At 32.4% G+C, this 21,420-nt stretch overlaps 1 protein-coding gene across 1 annotated transcript in view; it reads left to right on the top strand.

Moving 5' to 3' along the window:
* Positions 1-21,420, top strand: part of LOC127705651 (uncharacterized) — a 57,192-nt gene that overhangs the window by 20,954 nt on the left and 14,818 nt on the right. Inside the window, exons 2-4 of the mRNA XM_052209977.1 lie at positions 10,659-10,760; positions 13,431-13,724; positions 17,992-18,187. Of these exons, the coding sequence (XP_052065937.1) occupies positions 10,659-10,760; positions 13,431-13,724; positions 17,992-18,187 (592 nt within the window). The remainder of the gene's footprint in view (positions 1-10,658; positions 10,761-13,430; positions 13,725-17,991; positions 18,188-21,420) is intronic.

The raw sequence follows: 21,420 nt of genomic DNA, 5'->3' as shown, positions 1-21,420 counted from the left end.
TGAAATGATATAATATTTGTCAATTTTTCATGTTGTACTGAAAAATGCCTCTAAAAATTGGCTTCTAAAGGTTATAAAAATAACCACCAGTAATGCAAGTCTAAGATGGTAATTCATAATGTTCAGCATTTTTCTTTCTTTCTAATAAACCCAACATCAAGTAATTCCTTCGTATGTTGGTTTACTTCTGTCTTTATTTTATTGGTAACAGAAACGTACGTTAATGATATATTACCATATTAAGTCCTACATGTCCTATCCTGTTACCCTTTTTGTCTAGTAAAAAAGTTAAATTCAATTTGATAAATGATAATAGAACACAGAATACATGTATCGCGTTTTTATATTTAGTTGTCCTATCTTGCTCATTATTGTGGTGCTCCATCTGTAGAACGGATGCACAGGTCGCAGAGTTGCTTTATACTTGTATCAAATTCAATAGATTCTGTCCCCTTTTCGGTACATGGCCAAATTTGAACACTGCCTTTCGTTTTAGGTTATGACATACATTATACGGTATGGTATATAAGTAAAGTTGTACATGTATACTACATTATTACAAACCACCAATAACTTGTCAATGAACTAAGTAGTTAACTATAGAGAATACCAACACACAGAATATTTGGCTGAATTTCAACCTCCCAAAAATTGCAAAATGTGATAATATAGCATAATCCCTGTTGGGATTCTGAGTCCGGAGCGATATTCTGATTTGTCCGCCTCATAATTCCAAAAGGGATTAAATATAACAGACTTCCTATTTAAAGGAGTAGGTCCGGTAAGGGCCGATTTTGGCCTCAAAATTTAGGTTCATCTGATGAAAGATTTTGGACACTTTTTAAACACTTAAGTGTCTACTTCAGTCGATTCAATTAGTTTATGTAAAAGATTTTAACTGATTTAGTCATGAAAGACGCTCAAATTCGAGCTTAAATATGAAAAATCATTCAAATATGCCATAATATGTCACTTTTCAGATGGTTTTTGTCAAAAATGAAAGTGGCCGCATCCGTGTTCATTCTCAACCTTTATATATGTTATGTATTATCATCAAATACAACTTACATTTAGATATTAAGAATGAACACAAATGCGGCCACTTCCATTTCAGACGGAAACCGTCTAAAAATTAACCAAAATGCTAAAATTTCGAAGATTTCAGTAATTTAGCATTACTTAATGATGCTAGTACCCGATACATGTGTATTGTATTGTCAAAAACAGCCCATATTTATGTAACAGGAGTATTCTTCTTTCCAATAAATAGCTAAAAATTTACATTTTAACAATTTTGTAAAACTGCTATATTTTGAGGCCAAAAAGGGGTCTTACTGGGCCTACTTCTTTTGATTCAAATAATATTTTGGATTTCCAATAGCCATGATATTGATTATTATTATCATAGATATAATAGCCATAGATAAAGTACTCAGAATTTGTCACACTGAGCCCCATGTAGTTTCCTTTGAAATATCAAAAGCACGGCACTGCGCGTAGTGGCCTATGATGTAGATGATATTTGCCGACATCCTCCCAATAGACTAATTACTTATCATAATTATATTTAAATTATCGGGCACTCGTCTTATCAAACGATAATTAATATGCGTTACCTGTCTCAAGTAATAATATGCCGTGACGCGGAAGCAATAAAAAGCTTCTCAGGTTGTAAAAGTTGTTCGGATTGTAATTTATTTGGAGAAAATCGGTCAACAAATGAAAATGTTATATGCTGTTGTTGAAATAATAAAATAGAGAAATCATGGAAAATGGACATAACAGGCATGTAAAATTAAATTGTCATAACACTTGAATCGGTTGCACTCGGGAAATAAGACCTGTATGATTGACAAGAGGAGACATATCGTTTACTGATGGTATACGTGGTTAAGAGGTCGAATCTGGTCGAATTTTTCTATGGCGAGTTAAAGAAATTTCTTTTTTATCGAGATTCAAAATAGTGTAATTATATTTTATGCCAGAAAGAAGAAATTATTATTTTTTTTAGAAAAGAAAAAAGATTTTTACAAGTGTTGAAACTTTCTGTCGTAACGCAAAGTTTTAGAAAATAAAAAGAAAAAAAAGGAATACATTATAAACTTATTAAACGCTGTTTGGTGAAGAAAACATATGTAGTGGACACACTGAATACATTAAATTATTGGGAAATATCACAATTATGTCAATGAATTTGTTTCTTCTATATACCTTTCTGCTTATCATTTTTGTGCTTGTTTTGCTATTAAATAGATGGTGGTATATTCTGATTTACGATTTCATTTTTGAAGTAAACAATATATAGATTAAGCGTTATAATGGCTATGATAAAAGGAAAATGTAGGTTTTTTGTCCTGTGTCATTCATGGTTTTTTCCCCATCCTTCTTACAATTGTGTTAGAGGTGTGATTCGTACTATAAATACAGCTATATATCCTTCCGGTGCGGGACGTTTGCGCAATTACATATATTACGACGTTTGTGCTTTTATAAATGGACATTTGCGCTTTTTATATAGGACATTTGCGCTTTTACAATATTTACTTCTCATGACTTCCCTCCTATTTTATTGTAGCTTTGGACCTGGCAGAGTTAAAAAAAAGTCGTTTTTTATTATGGTTAAAAGTCATTACGTAGCACATTTGTGTGTTTAAAAGTCTCCCGATTCACAATTTATTTAGATATCGATCAGCCAATGTAGGCTAATTAACACCAAGCCTGTCATGTATATAATAAGAGGGTGATAAAATTTCGGCAAATTTTATATCATCTGCTTTTGATGTAGGTCCAGTACTTTATCTATGGCTATTATATCTATGTTATTATTAAGTGATAGAAATTGAGAATCATGTACCTTTTGGTGTTTCAATGGTAAAAATATGAAAACTTTATAAGAAATCCACACTCTTTCCCCTTGCACTCTTATTTGACAATCATAAACTTAATAGATAGTGGATAACTGCATGCAGTGCTAGCAATAATTTCCCTAAAATAAGTTTTTAATAAAGTATTAAAGATATTAGCGAAAACAAATACAAATATGGACCTATTCAAGTACACCTTCTAGGCTGTGCTCAACTTTAGTGACTCAGCATTAGGTTTTTTGGATTGTAAAGGTTATTTAGGGCTTTTTGTAAACAATAAAGGCCAGCACAACATGAACAAACAAGTGAGTAATCTATGTTTCAAATGTTATAACCAAAATCTATGTAATAATATTAAAGTCTGGGGATTTTCTGCAGGAATCTTGGCTTGAGGAGCCACAAAATCCACATTTTCTTTTAAATGTAATGAACCAATAAATATAATTCCAGTGAACAACATTTCCCTTCGGTATATGTACAAAATGGCACATACATGTAGCCTAGGGTCCTAGCTCAATTTGTCAGTATACAAAGCAAAGCTAGATTGGGCTGGGATGCCAGGCTAATTATGGCACATATCTTTTATTCAGTACTTTTGTTATTTTGATATTATTGCACTTTGAAAAATTCTTGTAATACACAGGCCTACAGAACAAATGCAGAAAGGGTCAAATACCTTAAAACATGGACATTTTCTAGTTATATCAGAATTTGGTCAAATGGATTAGAATGCCAATATGGGACTTATCTTGTGAATTCCCCATGGTCATTGAATAAGGATTCTTTGGGCTTCTTTACTTTGTTGGGGCCACGTTGGAAGATTGGTCTAAATAGTTCATCTACACTATGCTCACTAGGTTGTGAGTTTGAACCAGCCTTCAGCTAGGTGTCCATTTATCTTTAATCTTTATTAAGGGAATGACCATTTAACTTCAAGGGGGGGGTTATGGTTTTTTCCTAAAAAATATTCTGATCCGTAATTTGATGAAAAAAAATATTCTGTTCAAGCAAAGGACAAAAAAAAATATTCTGAATCCAGATTTTCCCCAAACCTTCATTGGACCTTATAGTGTTAAATTTTGAACAAAATAATTTGATTGATAGGGTTGAAAAATTAAATAAATTTTCTGACTCAGACAAAAAACCATAACCCAACCCTTGAAGTTAAATGGTTGCTCCATAACTAGGATTGCCAGTTTTTCTGTAGAAGGTCATGGTTCTCTCCCGGTACTCTGGATTCCTCCACATGGGGACACATGATAAAGAAGGAAAGAGAGAGGGGCCTTTACCATACCCCGAAACAATAAAATGCCTGTGTTCTTCCACCAATAAAACCTAAGCTATTAATGTAGCTGAAAATGGTGTTTGTGAAACACCAAAAATCAATCAATCTTTACTTTGTAAAAATGACTTTATTCCTGAATTACATGTATATATATATGTCACTACTTCAGCTGACATTAACACTTCAAAGTGCAAAGATCATTCATTTTTATTTTGTTGGTAATCATTTACTTTCAATTGTTTTATTCCTGTTTCCTGTGTGCTCATATTTAATTAAACAACAATGTGTACAATTGCTTTATACAACAATGAAAGTTGATGATATTCAAGGATAATCATTGCAACATGCTAAAGTCGGTGAGGAAAAATTTTGAAATAGGAAAATTTCAAAAAATTATATTAGCCATGTGACAAAATTCTCGTGTGTAAACCGTCGAAAAAGTGTGTATTAGTACTATTACACGCGAATATCATGTGAGTTGGCAAGTATGATATTAGGTTCTGTTGAAAGGGAATGATTTTTGTTTTGTCATTTTTAACCGGATTTTCGAAGGAAATATCGGTTATTGATTTGGGGATGTATGGCAGGCTGGCAGGTGGGCGGGCGGCTGCCAAACAGTGTCTCTTCAATAACATGAAAACACTGTGATGATTTTTTTTCAAATTTAGATATGTTGTTTCTTGTGACTAAATGAAGGTCAAATTCAATTTTCACGATTTTAGTATTTCTCCTTTTTGAGTTGTCACCATTTTTAATATCCAAAAGTGGTATTTTAAAATATTTTTCTCTTGTTATCATATTATGACTAAGCGTATGGTAAATATCTTATCTCACAATAAAAATTGGAGTGACAGATTTATTTGAAAATTTTCTATTTCCTAAGTGGTAATGATTATAAGCTATATTATTAGACATTTTGAAGTTAATTACATTATTAATTATTATATATATGTTATGTTAGAGTACTATATGTTAAACCATAGTTCTGTTCAAAGGGAAATAACCCTTCAGATTTGCAAGTAGGATTTTCATTATTAATTAGATCTGGGAAATATCTTAGCATATGATAATCATTGGAGTGACAGATTTATTTGAAAATTTTCTGTTTCCTAATAAGATCTGTAGGACTGTATATATATAAAGTTTGAAATTTACTAGTAGGACTGTATAAATGAAGTTTGAAATTTACTGTTCATTATTAGACATTTTGTAGATAATTTAGTCTCTCTAAACCATATATATTCTCACCCCCACCCCTTCAATTTTAGAATGTGCTTTTATCTTGTAAACGGTCAAGATCCCCACCCCTAAACCATATATATTCTTGTATGGGACAATAAAACAAATCAAATGAAATATAGGGGGAGTCTCCGGGTTCACCCCCACCCCCCTTCTTTTTGAAAACTTGTAAACGGTCAAGATCCCCACCCTGAAACCATGTATATTCTTGTATGGGACAATAAAACAAATCAAATGAAATATAGGGGAAGTCCACGGGGTTAACCCCCACCCCCCTTCTTGTTGAAAACTTGTAAACGGTCAAGATCCCCACCCCAAAACCATATATATTCTTGTATGGGACAATAAAACAAATCAAATGAAATAAAAGGAGAGTCCCCTGGGGTCACCCCCACCCCCTCCTGTTTAAGAACTTGTAAACAGTTGAGATCCCCACCCCGAAACCATATATATTCATGTATGGGACAAAAAAACAAATCATATGAAATAAAGGGCAAGTACCCTGGGGATTACCCCCCCCCCCCCCCCCCCCCCTTTTGAGAACTTTTAAACTGTCGAGATCTCCACCCCTAAACCATATATATTCCTGTTCGTCATTTCAACAAGATTTGAATGACAAACGTAAATTGTTTGAAGAATTTTGTGGCAAGTTTGTTTGTTATTCTGTTAAAAATAATTTTCTGAATGCTATATATTTTTTTTTTGATGAAGTGAACTCCTTCTTAAAAAACTAAGCTTATATTGTCTATTAATAAACATATATTCAGATTCTGATTTTGGGCCCAGTTTTCAAGTTGGTCCAAATCGGGGTCCAAAATTAAACTGTACGTGTTTGCAGATTTCAACATAAATTGAATATTTAAAGGGTTCTTTGAAATTCTTAATCTAAACCTGTATTTCTTTTCATTATTAATAAGATAATACCACATTGAGGTCCAAAGAGTCCTAAATTAAACTTTTGTTTAATTTCATCAAAAACTATCAAATTCTTTGGTTCTTTGATATGCTGATTCTAACAATGTTTGCGTGTTAAATCATATCTAATTTTAGAGAACTTAGTCATCACTGGTTGTTGTTATTATATTATTGATTATAATTTGAAAAATTGCATCATATATTATTTTAGAGAACTATTTATCCAGTTTGAGTTATTTCCCTTTGCACAGAAAATATTATGGATAAAATTAACCTGTGTTTCATTTCAACATAAATTAAATATATATAGGGTTCTTTCAAATGCTGAATCTAAACCTGTATTTACATATTATATTTTTGGGCCCAGTTTTCAAGTTGGTCCAAATCAGGGTCCAAAATTAAACTTTGTTTGATTCAACAAAAATTGAATTCATGGGGTTCTTTGAAATGCTGAATCTAACCATGTATTGAGAGATTTTGGATTGTGGACTCCTTTATCAAATTGGTCCACATTAAGGTCCAAAGGGTCCTAAATTAAACTTTTGTCTGATTTCATCAAAAGTTGAATTTTTGGGGTTCTTTGATATGCTGATTCTAATATGTACTTAGATTTTGGATATTGGACCATAATAGGTAAATGTCCAATTTCAAATATTTCAGTTCTTTGACCACATTCATTTTGTGTCACAAACCTTTGCTGTGTGAAATTTTCAATCACAATCCAAATTCAGAGCTGTTTTAAGCTTAAATGTAGTGTCCATACTTGCTCAACTGTTCAAGGTTAGACCTCTGCAGGAAAATCCAGTTTGCTGTCACTCTGACAGCCTCTTGTTTGTTTTTTTTTTAATTAAGGCTTCGATCATCTAGTTTTAATTTTTGCAGGTTTTGTGTTTGTCATGGTATGTCATATGTTTCAGGGGCTAGAAGCTCCTGATCAGTATTTGAAAATTATCATGATTATGTGAAAATATGGAATAGGGCATGTGGATAAATTTACAGCTCAGATGACTGACAGACTATTCTAGCATCTAAGGAAAACAATTGACAGTTAGTTGAGACATTTTATTTTTTTTTCTTTTGAACAATTGCTGGGGGCGGTTAATGGAAAGTTGAGATGACCATGATGACATATTCCTTTTTATATGCCCGTTTACGGGATGTATTATTGTATACCATGTATACCGTTGTCCGTCTGTCCGTTGTCAACATGTTGGACAATAACTCAAAAAGGCTTTAACCGATTTGTATGAAACTTTGTCAATGTTTGTTGAAGTGGTTATATCTATTGACGTGAGCTCCCTGTCGTTTTTTATAAATTTTAGATTTTACGTTTCCAAGTAATAGAGTTTTATTCATTAAAAAAGGGGGGTTTTCCAGTTTTGGAGAATAACTCGAAAATACTTTCACCAACTTGCAAGAATATTTGGTGAATTGTTTATATCTATTGACATGAGCTGAGTCTGCTCCCTTTTGATTTTTATAAATTTTAGATTTTGTGTTTCCAAGCTGTGGGGTTTTATTCATTAAAAGGGGGATTTTCCAGTTTTCTGACAATAACTCCAAATTGCTTTCAGAAGTTTTCATGAAACTTTGGAAAAAGTAAAATCACAAAAATACTGAACCCGGAGGAAAATTCAAAAAGGAAAGTCCCCAATCAAATGGCAAAATCAAAAAAACAAACACATCAAAGGAATGGATAACAACTGTCATATTCCTGACTAAATCGTACAGGCATTTTCTTATGTAGAAAATGGTGGATTGAACCTGGTTTTATTGAAATTGTGCATTTCTATTGACGCAAGCTCCCTTTCATTTTTTATAAATTTTAGGTTTTACATTTTTCGATTTAATGTCATGAATATGGGATTTTATTTATAAGAAATGGTTGATTTTCCAGTTTTCGGACAATATCTTCAAAGTGCTTTGAGCAGTTTTCATGAAACTTTGATGACTGGTTTATATCTATTAAGAAAACCTCCCTTTAGTTTTTTAATAAGGGCCCCGCCGAATGGCGGAGGCCCTATAGTGATCAGTCTGTCCGTCTGTTCGTCTATATCTAGAGAACCTTTATGATTTCAAAGTTTATACTTGACATGTATATTAACCAACACCAGAGGGTGTGTCATAATGTATGTACAACTTCCTAGTTCAAAGGTCAAGGTTAAAAAGTTTGGATTTAGTTGACAACCCCATGTGCTATGGTAAAGATCGTGTCCGCTCTATATATCTTGAGAACCTTTATGATTTCAAAGTTCATACTTGACATGTATATAAACCAACACCAGAGGGTGTGTCATAATGTATGTACAATTCCCTAGGTCAAAGGTCAAGGTCATAAACTTTGGTTTCAGTTGACAACCTATGTCCAATGATAAAGATACAAATTTTTTACCACACATTATTCACAGCGGGGCCCACAGAGATGGCTCCCATCTCAATGATATCTAGTTTATTTCTGATATAACATTGAGAAGTTATTGAACTTTATTTTATGAAAAAGCGACGGGCCTATCATGCGCTGCTGTTTATTAAACTTTGTAGAATGATGGGTATGAACTAATTTAAGGGGGTTGTGCGGAAAGGTAATGATTTTTTGTTTTGTTTTACTAAAATTTGATTAAAATCAAATTTTTCACTTTCAATAATAAGATTTGCTTGTAGTTTGTGAGCAAACTGAAAGATCTGATTTTAATTGGATGGGTTTTACTACTGTTGTATAGTTTATTCATGGTTATGATGATTTTGGTTCAAAGGACTTTTAAAAAGTAAAAATTTGGATTGAAATCCCTTCCCTACAGCTCTTGGAGTATTTTTTTTATTTTTCTAAAAGTACAGATGAACATGATATATATTTATTGATATTAAAATCTAAATATCTGCGAAAGAGAGTCGAAAGATACCAAAAGGACATTCAAACTCATAAGTGGAAAACAAACTGTTATTTCAATGGCAAATAAAATGCTTCGCTGAGCGCAGCTGGATACAACCGCAGAGGTCCAACCCTGAACAGTTTGGGCGAAAATGGACACAATATTCGCGCTTGATACATGTCTGAATTTGTATTGTAATTAAATATTTGACACATAATAGGTTTCTGACACCAAATAACTGTAGTCAAAGAACTTAGAATTGGTTATATATTTTTTGCTTTTGTGTATTACATTATGCTGTTGCGAATTGATCAACACCCCCCACCCCCCCAAAAAAAAAATTACCCCCCCCTTTTTTTTGCTTTTTTGCTTTTGTGAAATACACTATGCTGTTGCATATTGACCCCCCCCCCCCCCCCCCCCCCCCCTTTTCCCCCCAAAAAAATCCTTTCCCTCAATATATGGTCATAATCTCAATTCAAATTTCCAATGAGTTTGCAACCATAATTACCAATTTAAATACATCATAAAAGTCTTATATAGATAATTCAAAAGCAGTGTAAGGGAGGTAATCCAACATTGTACAATTTTGTTTTTGGATTACCTCCCTTACACTGCTTTTAAATTGTCCATTAACCAGGAAACCCTTGTTTTTTCCCCGTTTTTGCCCCTAATTCCTAAATGGTTTGAGCCATAACCCCCCAAAGCCAATCCTAACCATCCCTTTGTGGTATGGAAACTTGTGGTATAATTTCAGAGAGATCCATACACTTAAACACAAGTTATTGTCTGGAAGTTACAAAAATGCTTATTTTTTGCCCCTTTTTGGCCCCTAATTCCTTAACTGTTTTTACCATAACCCCCAAAATCAATCCCAACCTTTCTATTGTGATTTTCAACCTTATGGTAAAATTTCATAGAGATCCATTCACTTAAACTAAAGTTATTGTGCGAAAACCAGTGTGTCTTCGGACGACGACGATGCCAAGGTCATACCAATATACGACTGCAAAAATTTTTTGCGGTCGTATAAAAATGAAAAACGAAGAAAAGACAAAAAACATCACAGAAAACACAACATGGAAAACTAAAGACTGATGAGCAACACAAAACCCACCAAAAACCATGGGTGATATCAGGTGCTCCCAAAGGGTAAGCATATCTGCTCCACATGAGGCTTTTGTTGTGTTCCTCATGTACGTATAAAACTGGTGATAACTCTAATTCTGTAGGTCACGTTCGAGTAAAAGTGGACAGAATTGTGGTTACAACAGATTGAACAAATCCTTCATCATCTGTGAAACAGATATTTCATAACAGTCAATTAAATTATGATGGTGTCCGTAAAATTTTCGAAGAGATGATTCCAACTTCACCACTTGGAACTCTTGATTTAATAGCTTCCTTATGAGCAGCAACCCTCTCTCAGGGAAATCATGATTGGAAATATATTTATAAATTGATATCATTAAATTTTATTTTCAGATTCTGAGCAACTTTTGATGGCAAAACATTATTTGTTATTCCTATCAGTATTATTATATAATGGTTACCATTGTTCAAGTCTTGAAATAGAACTAGGAAATAGTAAGTTGATATATATATACTGGTATCACTACACGTATTTGTCCATAATTAGTCCTCTACCGACGAAGTCGAATGGTACTTTAGGTTTGCACTCTGTCTGTCCATCCATCTATCAGTCCGGCAAATCAGTTTTCAACACTTTTTTCTTCATGCTTAAAGATATTGATTTGATACTTGGTCTATTGTTTTATCATGAAAAGTTACAGATCAAGTTTGAATTTTGTTCCGGTCTGATGATTTTGTGCAGAATTCATGTTATGGTCCTTGGACTTAGAAAATTCACTTAAATGATCAGTTTTCCGCACTTTCTTTAGTCATGCTTGAAGATTTTGATTTGATAATAGATATATAGTTTTATCATGACAAGTAACAGATCAAGTTCGAATTTTGTTACGGTCTGATGATTTTGTGCAGAGTTATGGTCCTTGGACTTAAAAAATTCACGTAAATTATAAATCAGTTTTCAACACTTTTTTGGGTCATGCTTAAAGATATGGAATTGATATTTGTTTTATATAAAAGCTTACACCATGACAAGTTACAGATCAAGTTAGCATTTTGTCTTAGTACAATGAATTTTTAACCGGTAGGGGACTATGTATTGCCATGTAATACTCTCAGAATGCTTGTTATATTTGGTGTATGGTATGATTGTTAGGTGTACATATCTGTCTGTCATGTTCCTCTGACTTTGACCTCATTTACATGGATCATTGATAATATAAAAATGAGATATATGGGATGATTGCCAATGAGAAAACAATCCACCTGAGTTCAAAATGAAGTGGATGTAAGCAAACAGACTCCAACAATAAGAAAAAATCATACCATATAGTCAGCTATAAAAGACACCGACTTGAAAAATGTGAACAAATTCTAACTAGAAAACCAATAGCCTAATTTATAACATGTATAACAAAACAATTTAAGAAAAACAAAAAGACTGACATGAACCAACGATAACCACTGAACTACAGGCACATTAAAAATGTTGTGGGGTTTTAAAAGCATGTTTGTGAGCAATCAACCCTCTCCTTACCATGCTTACCTGGGACAGTGGTGTAACAGTATAACATATGACCAAACTACAAAAATCAGAAGGGATTGGCTTAACTAAAGAGATCGGTCAAGGCACAAAAACAACTAATATAAAAAAATAGAAACAAAGCACTTAAATAAGTGTACTCTAAGATCCTAAATGCTACTTCAAAGCAAATTACAACTAATAAATGAATTATGTTCTCCCAGACTTAAGTATCAATTATTACACATGGATTTAGTGTAAAACGTCTTAAACAGTCTGAGATATGCATGACCTTTGCAATGCCAAAATATAAGCATGATAAGTAAACAATATCGACAGGATGTAGGATAATGAGTTCTCATAATTGTACATACGTAGCAATATATATATATATATATAGTTATGTCTTAATTTTTAAAAATCAAAATCGATGGTTAACTACCAATAAAAATAATTTTAAAGATTTTACTACTGTGTGAAGTTTATGTGATAATTGTAGTAAAACCTACATATTGAAAGATTTTCAACATAGTCTAATCATGATAAGTAAAGCAGGTGAGACAGTTAATGTGTGCACTCTTATTGCATTTCTGTTAAAAACTGTAGAAATCAGAGAGAAACTTTATAAGCAAAAAATCAGCAAAATAGGATCTACAAGTAAGTCAACATGGCCAAATTATCACACTAGTTATAGGGTTTATTGCCATTAAATGATATTTTCTATCTCAAAAACTTTAATAGAAAGGTATTAACTGTAACAGTAATAATGATCATCAATACAAGACCTACAAAATTGCCACTAAATAAGATCTACAAATAAGCAAACATAACTGATTGCAATAAAGGAAAAATTAAATATCAGAAATGCATATTTTTACCAGATGAGTCATTTAGGCTCTTGGGTACCTCTTGCTGTTATTGTCATGCATATTCAAAACAAATTACCAGTTGATGCAATAGACAGGTTCTGCCAGGTAGGTCTACCATGATAAAGAAGGGGGGATTGAACTGTAAATAGAAAATGAATACATGTTGAATAGAGGCAAATAATTTGCCTTTCAACATGCCAGCATAGTAACAGACCATGTAGAGAATTTTTGCAAGGGCTCTTTAAGTTTAACATGCAGAGACGTTAATGCTCATCCTAAAAGAGGCATTAAAATTAATGTCTAATTTTGTTGCATGTGAGTGTGTATGTATACATCCTACACAGCCAAATGGATGCCACACTTGGGCAAGGGTTTAAGGGAGCTACCATTTGATTTTTATGGGGGAAAGGGGGGGGGGGGGGGGGGGGGAGGCTAGGATGAAATTTGAAAAAAAGGCAGGACAGGTGTTGTGAGTAAAAAAAGGCAGGATGAGCAACTTGGCAAAAAAAAAAAAAAAATGGTATGACGACAATTTACAATGATTTATGTAAAAAAAGTCAGAATAAACTAATAAAAAAAATTGCAGGAAAGAATAGAGTGAAAAATAAAACGGCAGGACAGAGCTAACTGCTTGAATGGATAAGTTCAGGGATTACCATATTTCTATGCCTCAGTCAAACCTTGGGGTTAAATGAGGGAACTTCTAACATTCATTCAAGGTTTTCAGTACATATGATCTTAGTTTATAAATGATGTTTAATTTTTTTTCATTTGTAGAAAGTTACCAAATTAATTTCACAACTTTGCCTCCGAAAGAAGAAGGAGACAGAGTGGAAATTTTGTGTAACAATATAAAAGTACAAGGACAAAATATAACGTGGTATTTTATTCATCAAGGCGAACATCCTCCATATACTCCAAACCTATACCCATTTTCTTTTTGCCAAGTTAATTGTGAGTTGGACAATGGTAAAAGAAAATTAACAGTGAAAGAGTTTCACATTTCAACAGTTGGAAATTACATTTGTGTAGATGGTGAAAATGGTCATGGTTATTATGTTTATATTGAAGGTATCATCATATATACTTTTTAAAACACTTCAGACTTCTATGATCTCCAGCTGGTAGCATGCTAAATTCAAGTGTGAAATAAAATATGCTCAAACACCATTCAGGTAAATGAAACAGAAGAAGCTAAGGTTCCAAGTGGATATTCAAAGCTCATAAATCCTATAGAGACTCTGACAAAACTTTGCTATGATGGGGAAATACAAAATCGAGGAAAAGACATTATTGTCAACAAAACATAGAAAACTAAAGACTGAGCAAAATAAACCCCACCAAAAATTTGTGGAAATCTCTGATGCTCTGGAAGGTTAAGCAGATATTACTCCAATAAAAGGTTTGCGGATGCTTTAATGATATAATCACTATGTTTCTGTGTTCTAATGATCTGACAAAATTTAAAACTTAGTCTGGCAACTGTCCTCTCACAAAACTACTGTTGACATAAAATTTAAGGTAAAATTTCAATGGGTCAGTAATTTTTCTCTCAATTAGATATCTGTATATATGCTGTTTTATACAATAATTCTTTATTTAAGTTGTCATAGATTGTATATACCAGTATGTAAGACTCAGTTCGACATCTGGTCTCCAAGCGACATCTGTTCCTCAAATCAACGTCCAAATCTGAAGTCATAATAAAATAAGATTCCATATTGATGGCCATTTCTATGTCACTCTAATTACGTCTTTTTTTTAATTTTTGTTCTCAAATTGATGTCTTATTCCTGGCTTCTCTGATAGGCCTCCTTTTATTACGGAGTCACCATAATGACGTCTCAACTTTCTTAAAAGGGTCATTGATGGCTTATTAATGGGACAAGACACAGTTCCTAAAGATGGATATGTTTTAAGAGAGAAAAAAAAGTAAAAAAGGAATAAGTGTGAAACATCCAAATGTCAAGAAATTTTGGGCCGACATGCCATTTTATAAGTAAATATTAATCAATGCAAAGGAACAAAACAGCAGTTGGGGTTACAGTGATCATAACACAGCTAAAACTTGGATTATCTGCTAGAGTTGTGATGACCATTCTGTATTAATATTTCTATGACAAGGATACAGAATCAATGTTCAGGATATCAGCTTATTTAACTGTTTTTAATTTAGAAGATGCTGGAGTACAAATGAGTTAGTGTATATGATGTAAGAAAACCACGAGAAAAACCAAAGAAAGGCTGATACAATATATGAAGCGCTACAGACCACTGTTTTCCAGTTGTAAGAGAAACAGTCAAGCTTCCAAATTGTACATATAACATGATGTTGGTGGTTGACTTGGTGTCATTTATTGATGTTTGTCCTTTGATTTAGCTTATTATTTGAGAAGGGATTCTGTGTTGCTCCTTCTCATATACGTCAATTAAGTCATTGTGATTCCTTATGTATAAAGATATAAGAAAACAAACAAAAATTTAAGGGGTTTACACAATGCAACAAAACGATTACTACAGATAATATAAATAATGATCTACTTAGAATGAATTATAAAATGATATTGACATTGTTTAGAGAAGACTTTGATTGATTGGACGTCGTTTTGGAAATACTTGAAGTCACATTGGATGTCGATTTGATGAACGGACATTGATTAGAGACCATATGTCGATTTGAGTCTAACATATATATGTGAAAACTGAAAAGTATATGAATGGGTTATGATTTTGCTGTGAAATATACTTATTGGCGGGATTATAAGATAAGATAAGATAACTTTATTAGCACTAACACATTGAAAAATAAATGGTTATGGCAACAAAATACAGACAAAGTACAATAACATATGTACAATGAAGGAGTGACAGTGGATAAGTATGAGAGAAATATATAAAAATATAAAAAAACATATAAATTATTTAAAAAAAGAAATCAAGTATCTTTTAATAATGAGTTTCTCTACATCAAGCATTCATTCAAATAGTTCACAACAATTTTTAATACTGTTGGGGAATTACTATTTAGAATTGATATACATGATATAAGCAAGTTATATTTTATGAATTTTTAAAAAAAATTTTGAATATTTATTATTCCAATTCCAATCAAGGGCCCTTGATGGGCAGCATGACATATACACATAAAACAATACATCATGATCATGATGATTTGTAACAGAAAAACAGGACCAGAACCATAAAATCATTACAATTATCATTGTTATTACTTACATTAATTTACATTTCATCTAACATCTAGACATGTAATTACATAGTTCCCTAAATATTTAAGTACAGACAAATTTTCATTAGTAAATAACCAAACAAGTTTTGCCTCATTTGAGAGATATGAAAAATTAGGACAAATACTGTTTATCTCCTTGAAAAATATCTCCCTATCATCTTTGTATGCTGGACAACTAGTAATAAAATGTTGTGCATCTTCAACCAGATTTAGAGTACATTTCTTACAAAGGCTTTGGTCTCTTTCTATATATAAAGTTTTATACCTGTCTATTTCTATTTTGAGATCATGGGCACTGATTCTGATTTTACATATGGCACTTCTCAATTCAAAATTGTTTAAAGATTAAGATACATTTCTTTAGAAAAACAAGTTTTTAGTTTGAAATAAGTATCTAATTTACTACTCTGTATCTGTTCTTTTTGTGTTCCAAATTTTTACAAAACTATTACAAAGTTTTTGCTTAAATGACTTGATAAAAAAGTTAAGCTTTACCTCCAAATTATGAATATTCAGCTTCTTAAAAATGTAATGTATGGATGAATACCAGCATTCAATATTATTAGTAAACATGTTTTTGTTACACATATAGGTATCGTACAGTAAACCATCTTTATTTTTTATTCTAAACCATTATATGATAAAGAATGTAATTTGTTGTTCAATAGAACATTATTTAATTTTTTAATGAGGTTATCTCTCACATATATTATAGGATGAACATTTTAGAAGAAAATGCAGTTCATCTTCAATGTCTCCATTGTTGAAGCAAAGACATATCCTACTCTGCTTTGGTATTTTTAAATATCGCCCTCTTTCGATAGATAAAGTATGAGTACTTATCCTTAATTTACACAATGTTGATCTATCACATTTGGATTTGCATTGATCAACATATGAGGGTCTTTTATTTGGTTTATATAGTATATTAAAAAATTTTACTTTTTATTTTGATTGGTGTCAGTCTCTTGCTTTTGAAAGGCTGTATCTTTGATTCTCTCTTGAATGTGTTTTAAAAAAATTTTAATATCAAAAGGATTTAGATTAATAAAATGAAATCCAAGTTTTGAAATAAGATTTTTAATATTTATTATCCAAGAGTTGTTTTTTTCAGTTGCTTTGTATATTTTTAGGGCAAGAGCATTATTTGACTCTAGGATATGGAGCCAATACTTTATTGATGAAGATTCTATTCTGGTATATAAAGGCAATCTATTCAGCTCGGCTAAACATGCAGCATTTGATGCTTTGCAATGTATTCCTAGAATTTCTTTAATAAATTTAAACTGCAAGTGTTCAAAGGGATCTGAATCCCTTTGTTATATTATTGCTGATGGGTCCTGATTTTTATAAGACTTCAACATATGAATGGGGGATGTTTTTTTAAATACCAGCTTCACTTCTGTACCCAAACTCCCATGTTGAGACCCCTGGTTGATTGCAATCTACTCCAGTAGAGTGTGTTTTAGGAACATCTTAGCTTTAATGCTTATTTTATGAGTTTGGAAAATGTGAAAGATTGAGTGTTTGCATGGAATTGATCATCTTGATTGTTCCATTTCAGTAAGGATCTTCTTGCTTCCAGCATACATGCACATACATGACATAGTCAAAGTTCATTGTAACAATAGAAATATGAATAGTATTAACCGATTTGGGGTATACATCTATTCTATAAGATGGCAACTTAAAAACTGGCAAAAACCAGAAAAAACATTTGAAATTCATATAACAATGAATAACTGTATATACTTAATTTACATAAGGCACAAAATTCCAATAAACACAACAAAACGTAATGTTTATGAACAGCATTTTCATTGCCTATCTGCATCTCCAAATTTTCCTCATTACAATACCATTGATAAAAACACTCTCCAATTACTTTTTAGTTCAGCATTCCAGTCATTAACCATGATTAATCAGTTAAGCATTCCAGTCATTAACCATGATTAATCACGATTACCAAAATAGCTTTAAGAAATGCTAAACTTAGTACTAGTAACTTAAAAAGTAATGTTATCATGCATCAGATTAAATTATTTTTGTGGTGTTCTTACATTAAAATCATTTTATGTTTGCTTCTTGTAGAAAAAGAACCAGAAATAAAGCAACTTCCCTTTGACAATCAGACTGCATCCATTGGTACCAATGTAACATTTAGTTGTAATGCAGATACTGGGAGGCCTAACAAAACCCAGGCTGTAGACTATATGAATGTTAGTTTCCTAGATGGAGAAAGATGCAAAGTGAGGAATGAGTGCAAAAAGAGCAACATGTCGAAGAGGTTCGGTATAGTTCATTTTTGTGTTCTATTAATCTTAAAATTCAGAGTGTTGAATCAATATAAAAATTAGGGGGAAGATTATAAGGATCGGGAAATGTTTTCATATAATTTCGGTCATTTTGAAATGACTTAAAAGTTGGGAGACCTTATTCCAAACTGTTGAAATTATTCGCACTAGATTCATGGCATCAATGAACTTGTATCGAATGTTTCATCGCATTTACTTTCATGAATTTTCTTACCATTTTTATAAAAACGTTAAAAAAACAATTTGAGGAATACAACCGTTTAAAATTTTAATGATTTTCATGACTCAAAACGGTATATTTCTCAGGAATTACCAAAGCTTCTTTTTCGATTTTGAAGATAAAATAAAAACAGGAAGTTTCACGTTAATACTAAAGTACGAGGGATTTCAGATTCATTTTCAGATTGTTTTTTTTTTTTTTTTCCAAATGACAAGCAATCACTGGATTTAAAATTTTATTGATTTTAAAAGTATTTGAATATGTTCCGGACCATATGAGTATTTAGACCATACGCGTATATACCCGTATGGTCAGACCATATGCGTATGGACCGGGTAATTAACATGATGAACGTTGAAAAGGTGTCACATAAAAGAGTTTCTAAAAATGAACTTTTGACTTATTCAATCATATGGTAATCATTGCTAAATGAATAATTTGATAAAGTGAATATAACTTACAAATAAGTATTATAGTAAAATATTTTTTATATGGTCATTATCGATTTGTCCTTATGAAACGCAATATGTCGACTTTGAAAAATTACTTCAAGAAATATCTAAATGAACATTCAAACAATACGTCAATTGCTTAACTTCTTTTTCTTTTCTTTTTTTAAATTTATGTTGGTATTTAAATTAGATTTTATTAAATTATAATTTCTTAAATCTCTCTAATCATGCTAATTGTTTTTAATTGATTACTTCATGTGTTCTTGCTCCTATTCATACGATCTTACAATGCCAATAAGATAGTATGAATAGGAGCAAGAACACATCAAATAAATGAAAATAAGAAGAAAAAAGAAGAAATTTTGTTCTGAAATAAGAATTTAAACACAAAGAAAACAGTCTAAGAAAAAAATCCACGCCCAAAACGTATGTGGTATTTCGGAAGAATATCAACAGTATAAAGGCAATTTAAATTGACTCTAGCGAATGTAAAATAACAGATAAACCAAGATCCAGACAATATTTAAAAGATAAAGGAATTCAGATAGTAACAAGTGCCATTTTTTGTTCAGAGAATGAGCTGTGTGTTCATGCAAAGGAAATTATAATTATTTGAAAAAATACCTTTATGGTCAATACTCGTATGGTCCGGCCCGTTAATAACCAAATGAGTATAATACTCATATGTTCCAACCATACGCGTATGGTCGGACCAGATGAGTATACGCATATGGTCATGACCATACGCGTATGGTCCAAATACTCATATGGTCCGGAACAAATATAACAGATAAGGTATTTTTATTTGTTTATAATATTAGTTCTGAGCTTGTGATTATGTCAGGTGTCAATTTAAAAACACAGGTAAAACATACTCCTTTATCAATAAAATTAAGATAGTTTTGAAAGGCTTGAATACATTGACTATTATTTTTGCACATCTAACATGTGTAATTTCAGGGGCAAAGTAATGGCTCTTATCATACCTGCTACTTTGAATATTGAGGATTCATTATTATTCGTTGGATACCAATTTTCGTGGGTTTTGTGGGTACATGTGAACCATGAATTCAAATGTTCAACCAATTACAAATTTTCTATAGACTTTGTATGAGGGTCGTAATGGGGTTACCTTCATGACGAATAACGGTAAAAAATCTTGCCAAATGACGTTAACGGTAATTTTTGGTGCATGACGATAAAATGTACTTTCTTTCAGACGTTAAAAAAAATCAACTGATTTTGACGAATCATGTTAAATTTTTTCCAAAAATAAGGGTAATGATAATTATTTGAGACCTCTGACGAATCACGATAAGGATATTTTGACGAATCTCTGTAAAATTTTAACCAATTTGATGCTAACGGTAGCCGAAAATGACCGTCTGACGCCTGACGGTAAAGGGCATTCCTACCCTCTTGTATGCAGAGATATGCAAAACCATGAAAGCAAATATCCATGAAAAGGTAAGTTTTCCTCAATCCACAAAAATTGGTACCCATGAAAATGAATGAATCCACGGTAAACAAATACTGTGGTATTCCATAATTTGTAGAGTGACCCAAATATTGAACCTCAAACTCTTTAGATTGATTAACTGATTGTTTGTGTTTAATGCCACAGCCAGCACTCTTTGCTATATCTTGACAGTCAGTTGTTATTGGCAGATGAAGCCAGAGTACCTGGAGAAAACTATGACCTTTGGCAGAAAAAGTGACAATCTTCCTCATTTAAGGATGTACTTAGGTGAAATTAAAAAAATCTAGAATTTGAAATTGATATTATAAGTCAGAAGAGCATTAGTTAAGGAACAAAATAATCTAAAATTATTGATAGGCTATGGAACTTCTTTTTGAAATATTTGATTTTAAAAAATTGGCAGGAAAAGGCTGACTCTGACTTTTACCTTATATTTGCATTGGTATTATTTGCTTAGATTTTGATAAATGACCTTTTATTAGCTATTGAAGTCTTATGTGACGGGATTGCTTCCCTTCATTAGTAGATACTTAGTCAGCCGTAAGCGGTTGAGCTAAGGAAGTACTTCTTTAGCTCAGTCGGTTAACACGCTGCCTTGTAACACAGAGGTCCCGGGTTCGAGTCCCGGTGGAGACATACGATTTTGCAAGTAGAATCATGCTCTCCGGTTACATTGGCGCCCAACAATAAAAACCCATTGTAGTTAGAGAGGATTTCTAGCTAGGGTATGTGTGTGAGAGTCATAATGGTATGATGACTCTTGAGGTGGGGGAAGTGTGACGGGATTGCTTCCCTTCATTAGTAGATACTTAGTCAGCCGTAAGCGGTTGAGCTAAGGAAGTACTTCTTTAGCTCAGTCGGTTAACGCGCTGCCTTGTAACACAGAGGTCCCGGGTTCGAGTCCTGGTGGAGACATACGATTTTGCAAGTAGAATCATGCTCTCCGGTTACACTTATATGAAAAGAAAATTGGTATTATGGGGCAAAATATTTTACCCTGTATAGTAGGAAAAAAACCAAGGAGTCCGAACATTTGACAAAAATTCCTAAACG

This window comes from Mytilus californianus, unplaced genomic scaffold (genome assembly GCF_021869535.1).
Source record: "Mytilus californianus isolate M0D057914Y unplaced genomic scaffold, xbMytCali1.0.p SCAF_6, whole genome shotgun sequence".
NCBI classification, from domain to species: domain Eukaryota; kingdom Metazoa; phylum Mollusca; class Bivalvia; order Mytilida; family Mytilidae; genus Mytilus; species Mytilus californianus.
Note: the sequence above shows the minus strand (reverse complement) of the source record. Positions and strands in the feature narration are given on the sequence as shown.